Below are 20,729 nucleotides of genomic sequence, written 5' to 3'. Positions count from 1 at the left end.
TCCGGCAGTTTAAAGCCACTGTCTTGGCACTCCAGGTCTCTTATCTTTCAAGGCCACAATGGGGTCACCCCAAATTGTTCCAATCCCAATTCTCCCAGCAGAGCTGCTCCATCCCTCTGATCATCCCGGTGCTTCCCCTGGACTCTCTCCAGCTGCTCCACCTCCTTCCTGTGCTGCTTGGGGCAGCTTTGCAGGTGCAGTCTTACCTGAATGGGGCAGGTGAGACTCTCCCACTCACCTGCTGCCCTTGCTGGGGACTCAACCCAGACTCGGGGGGTTACTGGGGCATGTCCAGCTGTCCCCCACCAGCACCTAAACCCCTTCTCCCCAGGGCTGCTCTCTATCTATAAAAAAGGCTGGAAAAGATGGGTGAATTCCCGGTGCTCCTACAGGAAGGAAGCCCGGGCTGGCTCTGGTGCCCCACTAGGTGACACTGTGTATCCGTGGTTTGCGGCTTGACTCAAATAAATGAGCAGTTTTTGCTTTTAGATTGAAGAGCGTGTGGAAGAGGGATTAGACCAGGACTGGCAAAAGGAATAAGGACATGCAGGGATTTTTCACTTCCATTTCTGGCTCCAGGTGGCTCTCGAGGGCAGCTGAGGACAACTGAGGGTTTTTTCCCCCTTCCTACCAGCTGCTTTTTATTTAAGTTATTGTCACTTGAGCCTGAGATGGGTTTGGGTGGGAGAGAGTGGGATAAGAGCCAGAAGCAATGCAGTGAACGTTCTGCAGCAGCATAAGGAAATGTTCATGTGTATGCCATGGGTATTAGGAAAAAGGGAAAAGCTTGTTGCCTGGTTGGAAGATGTTATCAGTTCCACAACCTACTGCTCATTTTCCTTTCTATTATAAATGGAGAAGTAAGACTTGCTTTGTATGGAGGAAAAACTAAAAAACCTGATGTGCAAACCCAAGCTCCTTTCTGTCACCTTTCTCTGCTCCTAACAAAATCCATTTAGTATCAGATTTCCTCGAATTGCTAAGCAACCAGAGATCTCTCTGGCTGGAAATTGTGCTGTTTGAAAAGGGAGGGAAGACTATTTGTCGTGGACTTGGATTTATGGAATATGCCAACTGCTTGTTTCTAAGGAAACGCAATTGAATTTTACAGTGTCTTCCCGGTTACATGATACTGAAGCAATACTGAAGCAATACTGGCTGCACTTACCAAAGACTTTAATCAGAAAATCATTAATTGTAGTTAAATCTGAGGCATCTCTGAGTCTCTGACATACAGGGACCCCTATGTGGTCACTCAGACCAAATGAATATCTTCAAGGAGAAATTAGCGCTAGGGGTACTTCTAAATAAAGTAATTGATTTTTTTTTTTTTTAAAGGTGACCAGATCATAAATTACTCTATCCTTGAATCTATTAGTTATCATAGCATTTGAGTGCTTAATGGGCCATTTAATCTATTCTCTACTGGAGAGGTGCCAAAAGAGACATTACACTAACGATGGATGGATCGTTTGCAGGCCTATCTTGCTGCCTTGAGGACTTTTACCAGTTAGAAGTCTTCTCTGCTTGTGGAAACCCCGAGGGCTCAGCAGCGTGTGAAGCACAACATCACGGCCGTGACATGGTGGGATTATTGGGCTGTCCCGTGCAGGGCCAGGAGTCGGACTTTGATGATCCTCGTGGGTCCCTTCCAACTGAGTATATTCAGCAACCCTGTGGTTCTATCACTTTTTGGCTCTGGCTCTGTGACTCGGTGGTTCTGGGACTCTTTTCCGTCACTCGAGTTCTGTTCCCTCCCTCAAGGAGCGCTGAGGCGGTGAGGGGGGATCGTGCGCGCGCTTCTCCCTCACGAGCCCGCGCGCGCGCTTTTCCCTCACGAACGTGCGCGCCCTTCTCCCTCACGAGCCCGCGCGCTCCGCCCGGGCGGGACCGCGGGAGCGCCGCACTGCGCATGCTCCAAACTAACGGGCCGCGCGACGGACCCGACGGAACACCCCGTGAAACAACGGCCCCGCCCCAGTGAGCGACGGCCGCAAGTGAGGGGAGGGCTGAGGCGTGGCGGTGAGCCCCGGAATCAAATTTTGGATTCGTTTGGTGGCTGTGGCGACCGCCAGAACTGCGTCCGCCTGTCAGCTGTGGCGGGCGATGCAATAAGGGGAGCGATGATGCAAAAGAGGGGCGCGGTCCATTCCCAGCCCGCCTCTTACGGGCTGTGGCCGCACGGTGAGAGGCGCGGCCTCCACCAGCCCCGCCCGCCCGTGTCGGTGGCGCCCGTTCGTGTGGCGGCGGCGGGAGGGCCGGGGCGGGGGCAGAGGCGATGAGGGGCGCGGTCTCTCCGGGTACCGCCCCCTCGGGGGCGTGGCGGTGTCCCGGATTCGCTGCCGCCCTGAGGGGCGGGGCGGGGCCGGCGCTCGGCCGCGCCCCCCGTGTCTGTGGCGGCCGCCCGAGCGCGGCGGCGGCGGCTGGCGGAAGATGGCGGCGGCCGCGGCGGCGGCGCTGCGGGCCTGGTTCTGGAACGAGCGGTTCTGGCTCCCGCACAACGTGACGTGGGCGGACCTGGCCGGCGAAGCGGGCCCGCCGGGCAGCGGGCTGCAGTACCCGCGGGCCTCTCACGTCCTCTCCGCCTTCCCGCTGGCGCTCGGCATCTTCGCCGTGCGGCTGCTCTTCGAGAGGTGAGCGCGGGGCCGCCCCCGGGGCGGCGGGGCCGGGGGGCGCCGGGGTCTGTGAGCACCGGGCCGGGATGGGGAGCGGCCCGGCGGGGGTTCCCCCATGCCCTTCGGGGCCTCCACCAGGCCCTTGGTGCGTGGAAAGGGGACATTGTGTAATCCCGGGAATCTGTCGCGACACGCACAAACCCGTGGGGATCCCCTGCCCTGGGTCGGGATGACGAGAGGCCCCTCCAGTCCGGCCGTGCTGAGGTAGTGCCGAGAAAACCCCGTATTTTATATAGGAATTCACTTTTATTCCTGCTCCTGCCCAGGGGACCTCGCTGGGGTGACGGACAGAGCTGGCGGCTGCTGCTGCTGCTCCGCACTTGGCTTCCGTGTGTGTTTTATTGTACTTTCCCTGAGTTCCTGGATGAGGAAATAGGGCTCGTTCACATGGCCCGATGTATTATTAAATACTTAGTGCCTCTCCCTGGTCTCAGGGAGATGGATGTGAGTGCGGATCATCATCTCTGCCCATTAACAGGTGTAATACGGGATTCCTCATTTACCTGAGCATCCGTAAACAGGTGAACTTGGCCCTGGGGCAGAGGTAGAGCCGTGTGTGGTGTGGATCTGCCACAGCCACACGCAGTGTGTGGGTGGCAGAGATATTAATTAGTAAAGCGGCTTACTTAGGAAACCCTTAGGTGAAATGGACCAAGACACCCTGTATTGCTGTTCAGGCAGTTCATTAAACATTGATTTAATCTTAAATTTCTGCCTTGAAAGGGCAGAAGTTGGCCAGGTTGGATGGACTTGGAGCAACCTGGTTAGTGGAAAGTGTCTCTGCCTGTGGCAGGGGATGGAACTGGATGAGCTTTAAGGTCCTCTCCAACCCAAACCATTCCATGATTCCATAGGTATTTTTGAACATTAAAAGTGCTACAGGACTAGACTAGGAATTGTCTTGTTTTTTTTTCTGTGGGTTTTCTTTAAGAAGTGTGAATTTTCCTAAGCTTTCAGAAATTAAGAAGAGGTGGTTTGGGATGAATTAAAAAGATGGCAAAAATGGAGGAAAATGAAGCAGGTCTTCAGAGAGGTGAGAAACTTGAGAGGCTGTATTTTCTCCATGCTGTCTTTCTGTCCTTAGGAGTAAAAGGCTTCAGAGAACACACATGGCATTGCCAAAATCCCATCTCAGCTTGGTGGGCTGCTGGTCCAGGCCAAACCTTGGTACTTGCCAGGACATAAGGAAAGGAGGTTGTGGGACACAATGATGCCCATGAAAAGGAGGTCCCTAGTCCAGGTGTCAGTCAGGGGAAGAAGTGCAGAATATTCTCTTTTCCTGGAGCTGTTGGGGAAGATGCAATGCATCCTACTCCACCTGATGGCACAGTGCTCCAGGCAGCATTTACTTTGTCCTGATACTATCTCCCTGGTTTATGAAATTTCTTTTGTGTTAATTTAGGGTGGAGTCAAATTGCACTAAAGTTGTGAGCCTGCAGAGCAAACCTCAGAGGCCGAGGTCTGGTTCCTGAGGGGGTTGTTCCTGCTCTCAGCTGTGTCTCTGTGGTGCCCCAAAGTGAAAGCAGATTGTGACAGCACATCTCAAGCAGTTTCTAGTGTGTTTATTTTAAAAGTGCATATCTTTGAATAAACTCCTTTCTGTTTCCTCCAGCCACTTTGAACATGTCATAAAAGTTCAGCTTTTTCTCAGTAAACTCCTGTGGTGCATTTATCCCAATTCAGGCTTTGATTGTGTCAAATGTCTTTCTTGACACACATTTCACAGTTGGACTTGGTGACTCAGAATGTGAAATTATGGACTCGTGCAGCTCTTTTGGTTGAGCTGCTTCTTTTCTCTCTCCTTTTGTAGCTCCTCCCTGTGAGGAAGTGCTTTGTGCTTGTAACACTGACACATTTTTTGTTAGTTAGCATTCCTCCAAAAACTACCTTTTACATCATGATATTGATAAAATAATTGTTAGTTTGTCTGTCTGTGGCAGTTTATAACTGTAGGGATGAGGCAGGATTGCAGAGGAAGGTAAAGCCAGTGGGGAGTGAGAGAGTGAGGGCTTTTGTCCAGCAAAAAGAAAGACTTCTGCCCATAAATTTGGGTTTATATTTTTTGTCCTTGATTATCCTTTTCCACAGTTATCCTTGCACATCTTGTCCCGCTGCAGGCACAAAAAAAAAATCTGCAAAAATGTGATGTGTTTTTAGCTGCACTGGAGTCTCTTTGGCACCAAATGTGGGTGTTACTGGACAGGTCTGAGGAAGGATCTGCAGCTTGTGCTCCAGCTGGGGAGGGAGAGAAAAAGGTGATTTGAGATGTTACTTAATCAGGTCTGTTATGGAATGAGGTGGTTAAATCTTAACACAGCAAAATCGGGAGGTTATGGAAACACAAACTCAAGGAGTGCATATTCAGTAAATCTCATTTTGTAGATTGTTCTTCCTTTAAGAGCTGTAAAAGGGAGTCATCAGCCAAACTGTAAATGTTCATAAAGAAAGATTCTGCCTTTTTGTGACGCACAACATGCCTGAGAACTATTTGTTATAACATCTGAGTCTGTGGACTTGAGAATTGGTGTTGGTTTTCAAATCAGTGTACGTTAACAACTGGTGTAAAAGAGGTGGCTGGGGAGGCTCAGGTGTGAGCCCATCCCTGTTGATAAAAGGTTTTATAGAAGGGTTTATGTGATGAGAATTTCTTGCTGGAAGGTGTGGCAGTAAGTTGACCTTGAGTATAGTTTGTTGCCGTTGAGACTTTATAAAATCATAAAATCATTTAGATTAAAAGGGACCTTTCAAGGCCACCCTCATCCAGTCCTCTCCTCAAAGCAAGGCCAGTGTTCAGGCAACTCAGAACACCTTGTGGTCTTCTTCAAACTGAAGAATCTGTTCAATTTGAATATCCCCAAGAATGGAAATTCTACTGTCTGGGCAGTATTTTTTCCTATTTTGGGGGTTGTGCAGACCTTTGTCACTGTGAGATTCAGTGCAAAACACTTCTGAAAACCCACTCTGGGACCAAAAATTTGAAGTGCCACAGCAGTTTGAAGTATGAGCTTACCTTGCTGAGTTTATCTAAATAGCAGATCAGTTTGGGATTTTCCTGACTGGGTATGGGATTGACCACTCACTTCATATTCCACCTCCAAGTTCACATGTGAAATTCTGTGCTGCACTTGTGGTATGTCTTGTAGGAAAGCAGAGTATAAAGACGTTTAATAATCTATATTTTTTTACATTTCTGTGGAGGGTCTTGCCAAATGTTTCATAACATCAGGACACGATTTCTGGCTGGTGGTCTGGATTGTAGCGGAAGCTGCGAGCCTTTTGGAGCCAAGCTCAAAGGAAATCACTCCTTCCTTTTTTATTTTTTTTTAATTTTTTTTTTTTTTTTAAAGCTGTGGGCGTTGAAATGTAGTTTAGCATGAGCAGAGATGGGAGCAGAGCAGAGCTGGGAGGGGTCTGGAGCACAAGGAGAGGCTGAGGGAGTGGAGGGACTCAGCCTGGAGAAAAGGAGGCTCAGGGAGGACCTTGCAAAACCCCCTGACAGGAGGCTCAGGGTGGGCATCAGGAGGAATTTCTTCATGGACAGAGTGGGCAGGCCTTGGAAGGGGCTGCCCGGGGAGGTTTGGAGTTCCCATCCCTGGAGGAAACCAAGGAAGGATTGACGGATGTGGTGACAAGGTGGGGATCAGGCACAGCTTGGACTCGATGATCCTGGAGGGATTTTTCAGCCTCAGGCATCCTGGATTGAGACAGGAAGAACTGAGAAGCCTGGGTCCCCAGTGTCTATCGTTTGTTTAGTGTTTTCTGAGAGCTGAATGTTCCTTTGGGATCAGTCACAAGCTGATCTGTAATCCCTCAAGGGAAAACCCCACAACCTGAGACTGTTCTTAAACACAGCCACAGATATTTGTTCCTGAAGCACTGAGTATTCCCAAGAATAATTACTGTTGGAGTACTTAGAGCCACGATTCTCCTGAATTTTAATCTTTCCTTGTAAACACAAGGAGAAATTGTAACAATTGTGGTTGGAAAAAGCAGCATTTTCTGCTTGTTGGCACTGGGAGGCTCCTCAATATGTGTAATTTCAGCTTTGCTCTCTCTGAAACAATCTCTCTGAGAAAGCCAAATGGTTTTAATGGTACAAATGTTGTGTCCTTTTCAAAATCGATTTGAGAAACAGGTTCTTGCTTAAAATAACTGATTAAAAATACTAAATATTGCTCCTTTAACCCCCCTTTTTGCCCTCCAACAGGAGAGGAACAATTCATGTGTCAGGTAATGCAGACATTTCCCTTGGAACCCTGAGCCCATTCTGCACAAACCTGGTAATTTTGAACATGTTTATATTCGTTTTAGCTGCAAACCCAGGCTTGTTTCCAGAGTCTGTGCTGTAAAATCCAGGAAGAGTTAAATCACTTTGGAATACACAGAGCACCTGGGATGGATGAGATCCTGAGATCAGGGATCTTTCAGACTGGGGGATTTGCATCTTCCTCTCTGTCCTGAAGGAAACAAGCCACTTTAATTTTCCTAAAGGCAGAAAAAAACCAAACCCAAACCCCAAAAAGTTACTTTTGGGAGCTGTGTCACTTGAACTTCCCTTTTTTCTGAGCTATATGACACCAAGGGCTATTTTGGAAACAAGATACTTTGTTTTAGGGTTTCATGTCCAGCATTTCTGTTCCCAGCAGACTGCTATCAGTCTATTGTTTTATTACTGAGGAATGAGAATCCCCCTGGGGAGCACATTCAGATCCTTACAAGCCAAGGGCATTAAGATTTAATTTTCGTTCTGGTGTACACAGTATGTGCTGTCTGCAGTTACCATATGGACTAATAAAAGAAATTTCTTCACCTGGGAAGTGGCGGAATGGAAATTTCAAAAGCTTTTTCACCAGGTTTTGCAGTTGGTGACAAATCCAAGTCCTTGTGATTCAGACAGAGGAGAGAAATAAATATCTTGTTTTAATCCAGCTCTTTCTGGGGACTTCTTGCAGGTTTATTGCCAAGCCATGTGCCATAAACCTTGGCATTCAGGACAGTGGACCTCACAGAGCCCAGCCCAATGCAATTTTAGAGAAAGTGTTTACATCCATCACTAAGGTGAGTCACGCTTCAAATTCCTCCTCTGTTCCCCAGGGAATGGAGGCCTGGAAGTGTTGCAAGGGGGGCTTTTTACTGCCACTTTTCTAGATTGAGAAACATTTCACATTTCACACCCCTCATCCCCATGCGGGCTCCTTCTAGTTTTGCTTTGCCTCTGGCATGTCCTTCTGGTAGCAAAGTAAATTCCCTGTATGGCTGAGCCATGGTTTTGTGCTCAGAAGAATCTTCTTTGAAATACAGATATTCCCCTGATAGACAGATCTGAGCTGCTTCCTTTGGTCCAAGTTGTACAGTGGGAATTCTTGGTTTAACAAGAGATTTCCCAGCATCTTCCACTTTTATTAGGAAAATGTTCCTCTTTTTCTTGAGCTCAGTTCCTTTTCTTATTTTATTGGTTTTATTGTGAATGTCTTGCTCTCATTTTTGCCATTTACTGTGAATCTGGACAGCAGTTGTGGGTAGAAATGGATTATTCAGGGAGGTGTTCAGTCAGTGAAGGATTTCCTCATGAAGGGCAGGACATTTAATGGTGTCAGGAGGTGTTTCTTTGGATTATTTCCTTTTTTTCCTTAAGCTCACAGGCCTACACCACTACAGAATCCCACTGTGTTTTATCCAGTATTGAATAAGTGGAAATAGATTTTCATTAAAGATAACGAAATGGAAGGTTTTTTGTTGAGATTTGGTGATGCTGAACCTCATCTACTGGAGCAGATAAAGGGAAATTCTATAAAAACCTCAAAAAACTTGCCTTGTGGGAACATTAAAGTTTGGAATGATGTGTGAACTGAAAAATCCCCAGAATCTGATGCCCTTTGTTAGGAGAACTTCAATGCAGGGGATGTCCTTGAAATTAATGTTTAAAAAACCCAGGAGGTCACAGACTGTGCAGAATTTGTCTGGCTTATGAAACCTTTAACTGTGTCCCAGTGTGCTGTGGCTGCTCTTGGGTTTGGAGAGTCAGGCTGGGGGTGGCCCTGGTGCAGGGGAAGGATTTCACTGCTGCTCTGAATTCCCCCTCCAGGCAGGTGTTTTCCCTGTGCCCCAACCATTAAATCCCAGGAAAGTGCTGAGGGATGTGGTGTGATGGAGTGACAGGATTGTCATTGTCTTAATGCTGAAAATCAAATTACCCTGATCGTGATTTTCAGCTGGGCAGACTGATGGTTTTGTATTAAATCAGCATTCTGCATGGCTTTTGTGATTTGTATGTAACTCAAACAGTAAAATGTGTTTATCATCTTCCAGTGGTAGAGCTCCCTGGCAGAGCTGGTGTGAATTATCTCACTCCTGGGCCCTTGTAGAGGGAGTTACCAGGTTTGGTTCACTTTGATAAATCCATCTGTGTTCATCAGACACAGTAGAGTTCCCAGGTGGAGAACAGGGATGTATTATATCTATATTTGTATTTCATTATTCAGTTCTTCAAATATATTTTCATTTATAAACTTTGATAACAGAAATAATACAATTTCTACAGCGCCCTTATGGAATATACAAATATCTATTGTGTTAAACCAACTCTTACTTTAAAGTTTCCCTGTCCTTGCTCTGAGTAGCAAATCTTAAACATCTTTAGCTTTGCACCTTCTGAGTTCTGGGCTGTTTGAATTGATGTACAGCTTTAACAGGTAAGACACTCACTTTAACAGCTCCTCCCCTCAAATTAACAGACAGAACAGTCACATTCTTTGTCTTAATGTGCTGTCAACTGATGAAATAGGTGAGGTAATGCTCAACCAGAACCATTCTGAGTAATTAAGTAATTAGTGGCTTATGAAGGTTAAAACCTGAACGACCATTTGTGGCAGTGAGTTCTTGCTTCCAGACTCTGTGATCCCTTTCTGATGTGGTTTTTCTTATCTGTGCATTATTTCTGTCATAGAGCAAGACTCAAAGTAGCTTGAGGAATGGGAGAAATGACATTTGTTTCATTTTCCTTCAGTCTCCAGATGGAAAAAGGTTAGAAGGCTTGTCCAAGCAGCTGGACTGGGATGTCCGGAAGATCCAGCGCTGGTTTCGGCATCGGAGGAACCAGGACAAACCCACCACCCTCACTAAATTTTGTGAGAGCATGTATGTTTGTGCAGAGGGGCTTCATCTTAGAACTCTAGCTGTGTTCTCCTCTAGCTGGGCCTGGAGGCAGCTGCTCTGCCAGACCAGAGCCAAAATTCCTGTACAAGCAAATGAGAGCAGTTAAAGGAGGTTTTAAAATTCCGAAGTATTTTCTGGGCATGACTGAGAGACCAGAACTGGGTACAGGAGTCAGTGCTGAGCGGCTTTAGACACTGGGCCAGGTCCTTCATGGCACTTGAGAGTGTGTGTCCATGTCCATGTGTCCATGTCTTGTCTCCATGTCTGTGTCTGTCCATGTCCATATGTTTGTGGCCGTGTGTCCATGTCCATGTGTCTGTGTCCATGTCCGTTTGTCCATATATCCATGTCCTTGTGTCTGTCTGTGTGTCTGTGTCCATGTGTCCGTGTCTATGTTCCATGTCTGTATGTCCATGTCTGTGTGTGTCTGTGTTCATGCCCCATTTCTGTGTCCGTGTGTCCATGTCTCTCTGTGTCCGTGTGTCCATGTCTCTCTGTGTCCGTGTGTCCATGTCCTTTTGTGTGTGTGTCCATGTCTCTGTGTGTGTCCATTTGTCCATGTGTCCATGTATGTGTGTGTGTCCCTGTCCCCATATCCATGTGTCCATGTCTGTGTCCGTGTGTGCACGTGCCTCCACTGGGTGTAAATCCCCTGGGCTGCTCCTGCGGGGCCACGTTCCCACCCAGAGCTCGTTCCTGTTCCCACAGGAATGACCTTCTGCCTTTCCCAGTCACAGACATTCCTTGCCTTCCTTTTCTTCTCTCTTCAGTCCATTCTTTGTTCCCTGTTCCCCCTGAGCTCCTGCAGTTTTCTCTGTAGTGCAGTAGAACCTCAGTATTTTTTCTTGACTTGTTTTTCTCCTCTCCTGATTTCTTTCCTTTCCAGTAACTTTCAATTCTTCCCCCAGTATGGTTTTGTCTACCTAAAGCCACAAGGTAAGAGGTAAAAATACGTACATTAGGATACCTCTGGGTGGCAAGAACTTTGCTTGTTGTTACCTTGTTGTCCCTTAAAGCATATGAATGATGCATGTTCACCCTGAATTTCAAACTTTGCTGTTGATGCAAACTCATATGTGGTGTGAAAACTCCTCAATAGGTTTATATTACCTGAAATGTTTAGAAATGAAGGTGGGTGAAGGCTTTTCAGGTGTCAGATTTGGGGGTTTTCCCAATTATTTCAATTAATTTTACAAATGCTAACCAGAAGTTGATTCTATGTCCTAAGTTTAATTTTTACTTTTTTTTTTTTTTTTTCCAGGTGGAGATTTACATTTTATTTAAGTATATTTTTTTATGGAATCAGGTTTCTCTGGACGGTGAGTTGCTTTGTCATCCATGTTGTTGTTCTCTGTGGTTGCAGTTAAATGACCCCTGATTTGGGATCCTGGGGGTTCTGTTAAAGACCTTCTTTACACTATAGGGAAGTTTCTATACAGATCTGTCATTTTGGAAATAACAGAAAATTATTTGATGTGTTACCCCAGAATGTTGGAAAAAACAAGGTGGGTTTTTTGTGGTTTTTTTTGCTATAGAGAACTGCTCCTTTTTTTTTCCTCCCTCTTGAAGGGAAACAGGTTCATCTCTTTGGGTCTTTATTATTATTAGAGCTATATGATTATTCTAGAAATTTCCATTGCAGCAAAACTCGCATTGACAGCACAAATTAGACTTGAAATCACTAGAGCTTTTTACAGTAAATGTAGTTTGAATGGCAGAATGAAGGTAAAATTTCAATGAAGCAATGTTTATAATGCCAGGTGATTTTAGGTGCTATGCTATATATATATATATTTATATATAATAAAAATCTACCTATTCCCTTTAGGCACCCTGGTTTTGGGACACACGACAGTGCTGGTACAACTACCCTTTCCAGGTACGAGAGAAACACCTCCTAAATTCAAATTCTTTTGACAGTTTCAGTTTTTATTTTTGTTATTGTTACTGGATGCAAACACTGCCATTTACTCTTTGTGCCTTTACATCCTGGTAAGGTTTGGCAACAGCAGGGTTTCCTCAGATACATCTGACTCAGTCACTTTATGTTTACTTGCTGCTGAGATTATTAAAAGTGGGAGGAAAAGGCATAAAATCATAGTGGTAATTTATTTATTTACTGTATAGAGGCCAAGTCTGTTCCAGAGCCTGGTTTTCCTACTCCAAGAGGCTTCAGCAGGAGTTGTAAATATTGACAAGGGAATTTACTCCTTTGGAAGAAAGCTCAAACACACAATTATATTTGTGTGAGTAAGCCTGGAGTGAGATGCCTGTTGCTTAAGGTTGTTTTTATTAAACCCGAATGATTTAACTTATGCCTCAGCAATTCTGGAGGAACAAAGTGGGATGGAAAAAAAGTGATTTTAATGTAAATTTTGAATTGTTTTGTCTTGTAACTGTGCTATCTCTGTCTGTTTTCCAGCCTCTAACATCCAGGCTTTATTATTACTATATCTTGGAGCTGGCCTTCTACTGGTCCCTCATGTTTTCTCAGTTTACAGACATTAAACGGAAGGTGAGACGAACCAGAATTGCATTAACCACTCAATAGCTATAATAAAAATAATAATAAATAGGTATGACTAAGAAAAAACGGGACTGTGCCTAGTCAGGAAAGCCAAAATGCAGTGATAATTATGTTTTCTTCCTCATTTACAACTTTGTGAGCCTCCCTTCTCCTGTAAGCACTGTGCAGTCCTGAAAAAAAGGGAGGAGTAAGGCTGACCTGCAGCCTGGTGTATCCTTGAGTTCCTTTCACCTTCCAGGGGACAGAACAGCATCACTCAATACCTCCCAATCAAAAGTTAACGAATCATTGCCTAAAAATAGATTTAACTGGAAGGCTTGCAAGAAAATGAGCTGCTCAAAGCAGAACCTTGCTGAAGCTGCTGAGGAAATGGCAAACGCTAAGGCAATAATAAATGGGGCTTTGAAAAGAGTTTCTCATCTGTGTGAGGAGCAGATGATGAGTGGTTGCAGTTGCTCAAATCTAATTCTGTCATGCTGCGTTCCAGGATTTGGTTATTGTTGCTGTTGGAGAACAGTCCCCAGTAAATCCTGGCTTACTGCTTCCTTTACATGAGCTGCAAAGCAGCAAATTATCCCATTTTTTTTGCATTGGCTGTTAAAAAAACAAGTTTACCCAGGCTTTTTTTCTGTGCTGAAATATTAGCAGGTGGGGCACTATGGAATACAGTGGAGCTGCAGATAGAGAGCGATGAACAACCTTTGGGACTCTGTAATGGTTAATTTTGATTTTAACAAGTGGATGACATTCCCCACTGCAGCAGGGTGAAGTACAGGAAGCCCGGAATGTTGTGCACTATAAACATTTTTCATTCTTCCTGCTGAGTTACCTGGTGTTCTGTGCCTGCTCTGCCCTGGCAGGGTTTGATCACTGACAGCAGTAACAGCACTTAAATGTGTGCCAGGAGCTGAGGGGATGAGCAATGTGTCTGTAAAAACCAGAAGGAGCCAAAAATAAGGGTCATCTTGTCCTCTGAGTCATATCTGTGGGGTCTGCAGGTACAGTTTTGTGTGTGCCAGAGAGACTGTGCTGATCCCTGAACAGGCAGAGCTCTGACTTCAGCAGCACCAAAGCTGAGAGACCTTTCTGGAAGCTTTTGTGGAGACGGTGGGAGTGTGATGAGCTGTGATCAGTGTGGCGTCAGAGCCTGAGCAGGAATCCTGTGACCCTGGTGACTCGGTTGGGTGGCTCTGTTCCAAACTCTTGCATTTGTGTGACAGCCAAAGAGTCTTCACCCTGGTTTTCCTGTTTCCAGGACTTCCTGATCATGTTCGTCCATCACTTGGCCACGATTGGACTCATCACATTCTCGTACATGAATAACATGGTGCGGGTTGGAACTCTGGTGCTGTGCCTCCATGATGCTTCAGATTTCCTCTTGGAGGTGAATTTCCTTTCAAATCTTTGCATCTCTAATGCTGGTGTGATCTCAGGGGAGCAAGCTGACACTCCTGTTCTTGATAAACTGCTTTAAATGTGCCATGAAATTCGTGCTGCTGATCCTGCCTTGTCAGCTTTTCCTCCAAACTGCTTGAGTGCTGAGAGTTACAGAACCATGGAATGGTTGGGATTGGAAGGAATCTTAAAGATCATCCAGTTCACTATCCCAGGTTGCTCCAAGTCCCATCCAGCCTGGCCTTGGACACTTCCAGGGATGGGGCAGCTTTCCTGGGTATCCTGTGCCAGGGCCTCAGCACCCTCTCAGAGAGGGTGACTGTGTCCTCTGGCAGTGTGAAGCCATTCCCCCTTGTCCTGTCACTCCAGGCCTTTGTAAATGGTCTCTCCCATTGTTCTTGTAGGACCATATAAATAACAGTATAAAAATAGTATTACAATATAATAATCCCTCTTTGTTCCAAACTGTACAAATTTGATTGAGAGTTTCTTGCAGCTCTCCAGCTGGATAATTACAGGAGTGCACAAAGGGAATAATATTTGCATGTTTATTGTCTCTTGTAGGCTGCAAAACTGGCCAATTATGCCAAGTACCAACGTCTGTGTGATGCTTTCTTCATGCTCTTTGGGGTTGTGTTCATCGTCACCCGGCTGGGCATTTACCCTTTCTGGTAAGCACCTGAAGCTGGGAGGTCTTGGTTGTTCTCCCAATCCTTTCAGCAGAGCCTTTGTTTTAGAATTTTCCCAAGCATTCCAGCTGTCCCTTGGGGCGGCCTGAAGTGGCACATGGCCCAAGTCCTGTTTGGGGCAGGAGATTTGAGTAGGCACATCAAGAAATCTCTCCCCAGTCAGCTGAGGGACTGGGAGAAGTGTCCAGAATCCCATTCACAGCTGCTCCTCCCCTGCTGCAGTGATGACAGTCAGCCAGAATCTGCTCTGAGAGGCTTGAAGGATTCTCTGCTTCTCTGAAGAAGTTCTAGAAATAATTACAAGTGAGGCACAGTCTCTTGAGGTAATTTTTGTTTGTATCTGGCTTAGTCATCACTGCAGTTTCTGATTCTTAGGACACTTCTGTCCTGTCCTTGTGTCGTGATTATTCAGAGCCTGAAATAGGTCTGAGGTTTCTTGGGAGGTAAAACCCTGGATAAATGACTTAGAGAGAATCATCCCATAATGAGATTCCCTCTCACCTCAGTAGGTCAGACCTGGAGCAGTGCTTTGGTTAATGAGCTGTTGTCCATTTATTGTGTGTGGTGATGCTTTGGTTAACATCATTTTACTGCATGTATTTATTTCCTGGGCTGTGGACACCTGCCATTTCCATTCTTTTTGGATGCCTGGTAGGCAGCAACAATCCTTTCACTTTAGGATCAGGGTTGCAGTTAAAGATCTTGCTTATTTTCCAGTAAATGCACCAAAGGACTCTGGATGAAGGAAAGCTTTAATTCCTATTTCTTCATAGGTTCCTTCCAGGGACAGATGAGAGAGTTTTTGCAGGTGCTGTCTGTTGTGAGGGGATGCTCTTACCTCACACCAGTGCTCAGCATCCTGTAAATCTTTAATGTGTTTTCCACTGGCTGTAATGTCACTCCTCAGCTTTGTAGAGGAATCAGGCAAAGCTGCAGCAGCACTGCAGACTCTGTGCTGTTTCACTGCACCTGTATTCCCTTCCCTAATTAGTAATGCAGAATGTCAGCAGATGTCTGGAATTGCATTTAATTCTTTCATAAACCTGCAATGAGTTAAATACTTCTGGAGCTGCCTTTTGGGGAATTTTGGTTCTTGTTTGAAAGGCTTGTTTCTCTTTTCTTGTGAAATGTTAAAAGCTGCGTGAAATTAATGTGGTTGTTAAAGGTCTCTCCATACCTCTCTGCATCATAAAATCTAAAGTGTTTATTAAATTGCTGAAGGACTGGCAATAACTCCCAGCAACAAGAACAGCAAAACAGTAATGAAAGCACAAAGCTTGGGCCATAAAGCAATTTTGGGTCTTCCAGCCTGGCTGGAGGAATCTATAAAACTCCAAGGGAAGAGAAGAGCACCCAGGGAGGGGGGCGGGGGGGGAGGGAGGCCTTCTGGGGACAAAATTCCTTCCTTATTCCAGAATCCTTGAAACTGGAAAAGCCCTCCAAGACCACTGAGTCCAGCCTGTGATCCCCACCAGAGCAATGTCCAGTTGTTCCTCAGGCACCTCCAGAGATGGGGACTCCACCACCTCCCTGGGCCTTCCAATGCCTGACCACCCTTTCCATTAAAAAAATTCCTCCTGGTGTCCATCCTGAACCTTTCCTGGCACATCCTGAGGCCTTTCCCTCTTGTCCTGTTGTTGCCTGGGAGCAGAGCCTGACACCCCCTCCCAGCTGTCCCCTCCTGTGAGGGAATTGTGCAGAGCCAGGTCCCCCCTGAGCCTCCTTTTCTCCAGCTGTTCCCAGCCCTGGACAGGCTCCAGCCCCTCAATATCTCCCTTGCTGTGAGGGCTCAGAACTGGACACAGCCTCACAGTGCCCAGCACAGAGGGACAATCCTGCCCTACTCCTGTGCCCACACTATTTTTGATACGATTTTTGATCTTTAAATCTGGGTGAAAGCTGCCCAAGCAGGAAGGTGTTAACGGTTGTTTTGGTGACCAGAGCAGCCTGACATCACTTCCTGTGAAGTTGTTATAAATAAATGCTTGTGCTTTGGAGAAGAAAATTGGCAGCAGATCCGTGTGTGTAACCAAATTGCAGCACATTCACATGTTCTGTTTTGTTGCTCAGTTCAAATGCTCCTAATGAGCTTTACTCAGTCTCTTGACTCTGGCAGGAGCAGAGCAGCAGATGCTCAGTGAGACACAAACTGTTGTGCATCTGGCCTGGCACCTCCAGTCAGAGCTAGGCACAGCTGAGCTGAAATGTGTTTCTGGATCTCTTTAAGGATTTTGAACACAACCCTGTTTGAAAGCTGGGAGTTGATCGGTCCCTACCCTTCCTGGTGGCTGTTCAATGGGCTCCTGGTGACCCTGCAGGTGTTGCATGTCATCTGGTCTTACCTCATCATCCGCACGGCCTCCAAGGCCCTGGTGAGGGGCAAGGTAAGGCTGAGGGGGGCTCCTGGGTCCTCTTTCCTACAATCCCCATTAAGGAGTCACAAGAAATTGGGCTTTTCAATGAGGGCTGGTGTTGGTTCTTAAGGGACGGGCGTCAAGAGTTCACAAAAATTGTGGTTTTTTTATCTTGGTTGCTCTGCACTTGTGTGAGTTCCCAGGTGTGTTCAAAGGCAGGGAGTCTCTCCTGGGCATGCAGGGAAATAACTCAATTTTCCAGCACGTTCATATGTCCTAAAATGGTGATTATGACACTCTTGCTGTGCACTCTGGAGTTTAAGGTGGTAGCAGGCTCTCTTTTGGACAACAGGATGAACATACAGGGTGTTTCCCAACTTCAGCTGGTGCTTGGGATGTGCTGGGGATTGTGGATTTTCACTGGCTTCTGTCTGCCAGTGCAGGCACTGAGCTCCAGCTCTCAGGGAAAGGATCCCAGTGGGGTTTGCTGGTTGTCAAAAATCACAGAATGGCCTGGGTTGGAAGGGACCTTGAAGATCATCCAGGTCAAGGCCAGGCTGGACAGGACTTGGAGCAACCTGGGATATTTGAAGTGTCCCTGCCCATGGCAGGGGGTGGAACAAGGTGAGCTTTTAAGGTCTTTCCGACCCAAACCATTCCATGATTCTATGAAACCAGCAAGAAAGCTGATTTAGTAGCACAAATGTTTTTTCCTATCAGATATCCTGATCTGGGTTTCTCTGATGGCTCTGCATTATTTTGTGTTTGATTTTAGCTGCCCCTACGCATGGAATGTGGCCTTGAAAAATATAAATATTCTGGTTGACCCTGAGGGCAAGCAGGTTTCAGAGTACGAGCTCTTCATCTGTTCCCACAGCTGCTACTACAAATGCCTGATTTTCATTCTCTGCAGCTGTTTCTATATCCTGAGTTCTACACCTTTTCCCTTTCCTTGGTTCTCTCCTGTCCAGGTGACCTAGCCAGAGAAAGGACTCTAAGCTCTGTCTTCTTCATTCTTTTCTCCTTTTCTCTGTGCCAGATTGGAGCTGGACAGTTTCACCCTGTGCATGTAAGTGTGACCTGTGGTTCTGTTTGTTCACTGAAACACGTCTGTGTGGAGGCCAAGACAAAAGCAGAGCCCCTCTGGTCTGGGGGCTTTAGTGCCTTCTCCTTCTCTCCCTGGTCCTGACAGAGTGCTAAAATCCTGTTTTTTCCCAAGGTCAGAGCAGTGTCCTGGGGTCTGTTCTTACCTGCTGTCACCTGCCTGCACAGCCTTCACTTTCTGCTTTTACACACCCACACACTCCAGTTTCTGACTTTGCTCCTCATCCAGCACCACACTGAGGGGGAGAGGGCAGGAGGAATTTACTCCTTTTTGTGAAAAGCAGTGAAACAGTCACTTCTCCCCCAAGAATGGAAAAAATGTCAAGGGATTTCTGCTTCCTTCCAGTGACCCTCTGAACTTCCAATGTAGCAGGAGATCGGGGAAAGATAGCAAAAATTCTGGCAACAGGCAGAAGCCAGGACATCCAAAAAGTTCCTGGAGATCATTAACTTCACCTGGCTTCCAGCCAGATCTTCCCTGGAGTTCAGCCACTTCCTGCTGCTGGAGAGCCCTAACCCTGACTCCAAGAGAGCAGAGTAGAGTGAAATCCTATAATCCTTGGAAAGCTGCAAGCCAGAGCACATGGAGTTACTGAGGGCTGTTGGCTGCAGAGGGAGGGGAGTGAGGAGCTGCCTTGGGCAGAGCAGGGGCTGCTCTCCAGGCCTGGCTCGTGCTGGGGAGGTTTGGCTCTGGCACCTGCCACCACCCGAGGTGTGTGTTTGCAGTTAGGGCCGGGTTTATGGGCTTCTCCCTTCCCCTTCTGGCTCTGCAGGGCTGCCCTGCTGTGGCACTTGGAGCAGCTGGCACCACACTCCTGCTGGGAAAGGTTCAAAATCCCACATGCAAGTCAAATGGAGCTGGGTTTGCAGCCAGTTTCTGAACCAAGGCATACTCTATAAGCAGATCTGGATCCCTGGGCTGAGGCTCCTGTTCTGAGCAGGTGTTTGCTGGATCAGACACTGCCTTTGTTCTCCATCCCTGTCCAAACAGGCTCCTGCTCCTAAATGGGATCTCCCAGATGAAGCACAGGCTGTGGAAATGGAGGTGCTTTGTTCGAGCAGTGATGTGATAAATAAAGCTGGTTAATTTTTAAAAATAGCAAAGCTGCTCCCTGTAGAACAAAATGTTCTCTCTCAAACTGACACATCCCTGGTTTTTGGTTGTCGGACCCACTTGTGATTGTGGCATGAAGAATTTTTGATTCAAACAAATAGTTTAGAAGAATGGCCTTGAACTGATCTAGAGAGGAGCTCTTGGAAGACAAGAACACCACCAGATCTGTAATATCATCTGATCTGGTGAGAACAGGAATGAAGTGCTTTCACAGATATATGGAATATTTGGAAAATGGAGCTCATCTTTCTAAATTGTCTTTTTCAGTGTCTATGTCTTGTTCCTAATGTGATGACAGGCTTTTTTTTGGGAGCTTGAAGTGAGCCAGACTCAAATGTAGGAGGTAGATATGAGTGAAGGTAGTTCATCACACGGACCCAACCTCCTAACTGCTGATTTCTGTCCATTTTTCAACTCCCCTTCTCCTCTCCCACTACCCAATTCCACTGGCAATGTTTAGGTATCCAAGGATGACCGCAGTGACGTGGAGAGCAGCTCCGAGGAGGAGGATGTGACTTCCAACAGCACAAAAGGAATTCTCAGCACTTCCAGTAACGGTTCCAACCGCCTGAACGGCCACGTGGCCAGTGGCCAGTGGACAGGAGAGGAGTAAGGCCCTGGGCTGGCCTCGAGCAAACACGAACTTCTCTTTCAATATCTAGTTGTGTTGAGCTCCACATTCCCAAGTGATCTTTAATCAAAAACCCCTTCCCTAGAAACCTCCAGCAGACCCGAAGCGGGCACAACCCTGACCAGTCAGAGGCTTTGCACGGCACAAGGGATGAAGCCAACGACCGGGGCAAAAAACAAAGCTGCAGATTTCACTTCAAGCCATTCTGTACTTCAAAAGTACAAGAAAACACCCCTGAGTCCTGTTGGCATTTGCAGAGGTGTGTTTGTTTGTGACAAACTGGCTTTTACTGGGATCAGCTCAAGGCAGAGCAGGTTTGGACCGCGGGGTTCGGTGCCACTCAGTGACGGTTTGCTCCCGGCAGGTGCAGCAGCTCTTGATGCACTCCAGAAGCCACTTCAGAGCATGGGGAACACAAGTTCCATGTCCCAACTGCCCTGGGTGAGGCAGAGACTCTGCTCCAGCCGAGCTTTGAACTGTGCTAACCCAGAACCACTGCTCTGCCTCGCCCCAGGCTGTGGGGGAGGTCCCAGCTGCTCATCTCTGCTGTCACCAGGGACCAGACCAGCGTCTGCTGCCTCTTTTGGTGCTGCAAACCCCTCTGAAGTCTTGACCAAAGCCTTCTGCAAGGGGGTGGGGGGGGTGGTTTATTGCCCCTGAGACAACCAGCATAATCCAGGCCTTTTAAATTGTTTTCTTCCTGTTGCAAATTGTGGTTTTGAAGACTTCTCTAGACTTACTGGATTCAGATGGCTAAGGGGAGATCAGAGGGAGGATCAGAACTGGTGGGCTGGGTTTAACTCTCCAAAAAATGAGATGTTTTGGTCCTGTACTCTGAGACAAAGTGATTGTTGCTGCTCTGATGTTAGAGCTGTGGAGGAACCCGGGGCTGGAAGAGCAGCCACACTGTGGGCTTTGCTTCTCTTTTTTTACTCAATGGTACTTGGGGGCAATGGAACAGTCAATCAGGAGCAGAATTTTGGAAACTTCTCGAGTTGTTACCATTTTATACTGTTGTTTACTCTTATCTCCAATTAAATGTTGCTTCAGAAACTTGCGGTGATGTGTTTCATCTTGAGGAAATA

General features: G+C 46.7%; 1 protein-coding gene across 1 annotated transcript; it reads left to right on the top strand.

Annotated features, from left to right (window-relative positions):
* Positions 1–2,429: 2,429 nt before the first annotated feature.
* On the top strand, positions 2,430–20,697 carry CERS5 (ceramide synthase 5). Its single transcript, XM_083880938.1, has 10 exons — positions 2,430–2,633; positions 7,628–7,733; positions 9,682–9,812; positions 11,092–11,149; positions 11,659–11,709; positions 12,253–12,345; positions 13,613–13,741; positions 14,317–14,423; positions 16,669–16,825; positions 19,474–20,697. Exons 1-10 carry the CDS (start codon positions 2,434–2,436, stop codon positions 19,624–19,626), a joined length of 1,185 nt encoding a protein of 394 aa, XP_083737064.1. The 5' UTR covers positions 2,430–2,433; the 3' UTR covers positions 19,627–20,697.
* The last annotated feature ends 32 nt before the right edge of the window (positions 20,698–20,729 follow it).

The sequence above is a fragment of the Zosterops lateralis genome, assembly GCF_965231275.1.
Source record: "Zosterops lateralis genome assembly, chromosome: 32".
Classification (NCBI taxonomy): Eukaryota; Metazoa; Chordata; class Aves; order Passeriformes; family Zosteropidae; genus Zosterops; species Zosterops lateralis.
Note: the sequence above shows the minus strand (reverse complement) of the source record. Positions and strands in the feature narration are given on the sequence as shown.

Bases quoted from the DNA above. Each gene is read 5' to 3' on its own strand.
- CERS5 (XM_083880938.1), top strand. From the start codon at position 2,434: ATGGCGGCGGCCGCGGCGGCGGCGCTGCGGGCCTGGTTCTGGAACGAG. The intron at 7,734-9,681 runs GTGAGTCACGCT...ATTTTCCTTCAG, and splicing joins TGTTTACATCCATCACTAAG to TCTCCAGATGGAAAAAGGTT. The intron at 16,826-19,473 runs GTAAGGCTGAGG...GGCAATGTTTAG, and splicing joins AGGCCCTGGTGAGGGGCAAG to GTATCCAAGGATGACCGCAG.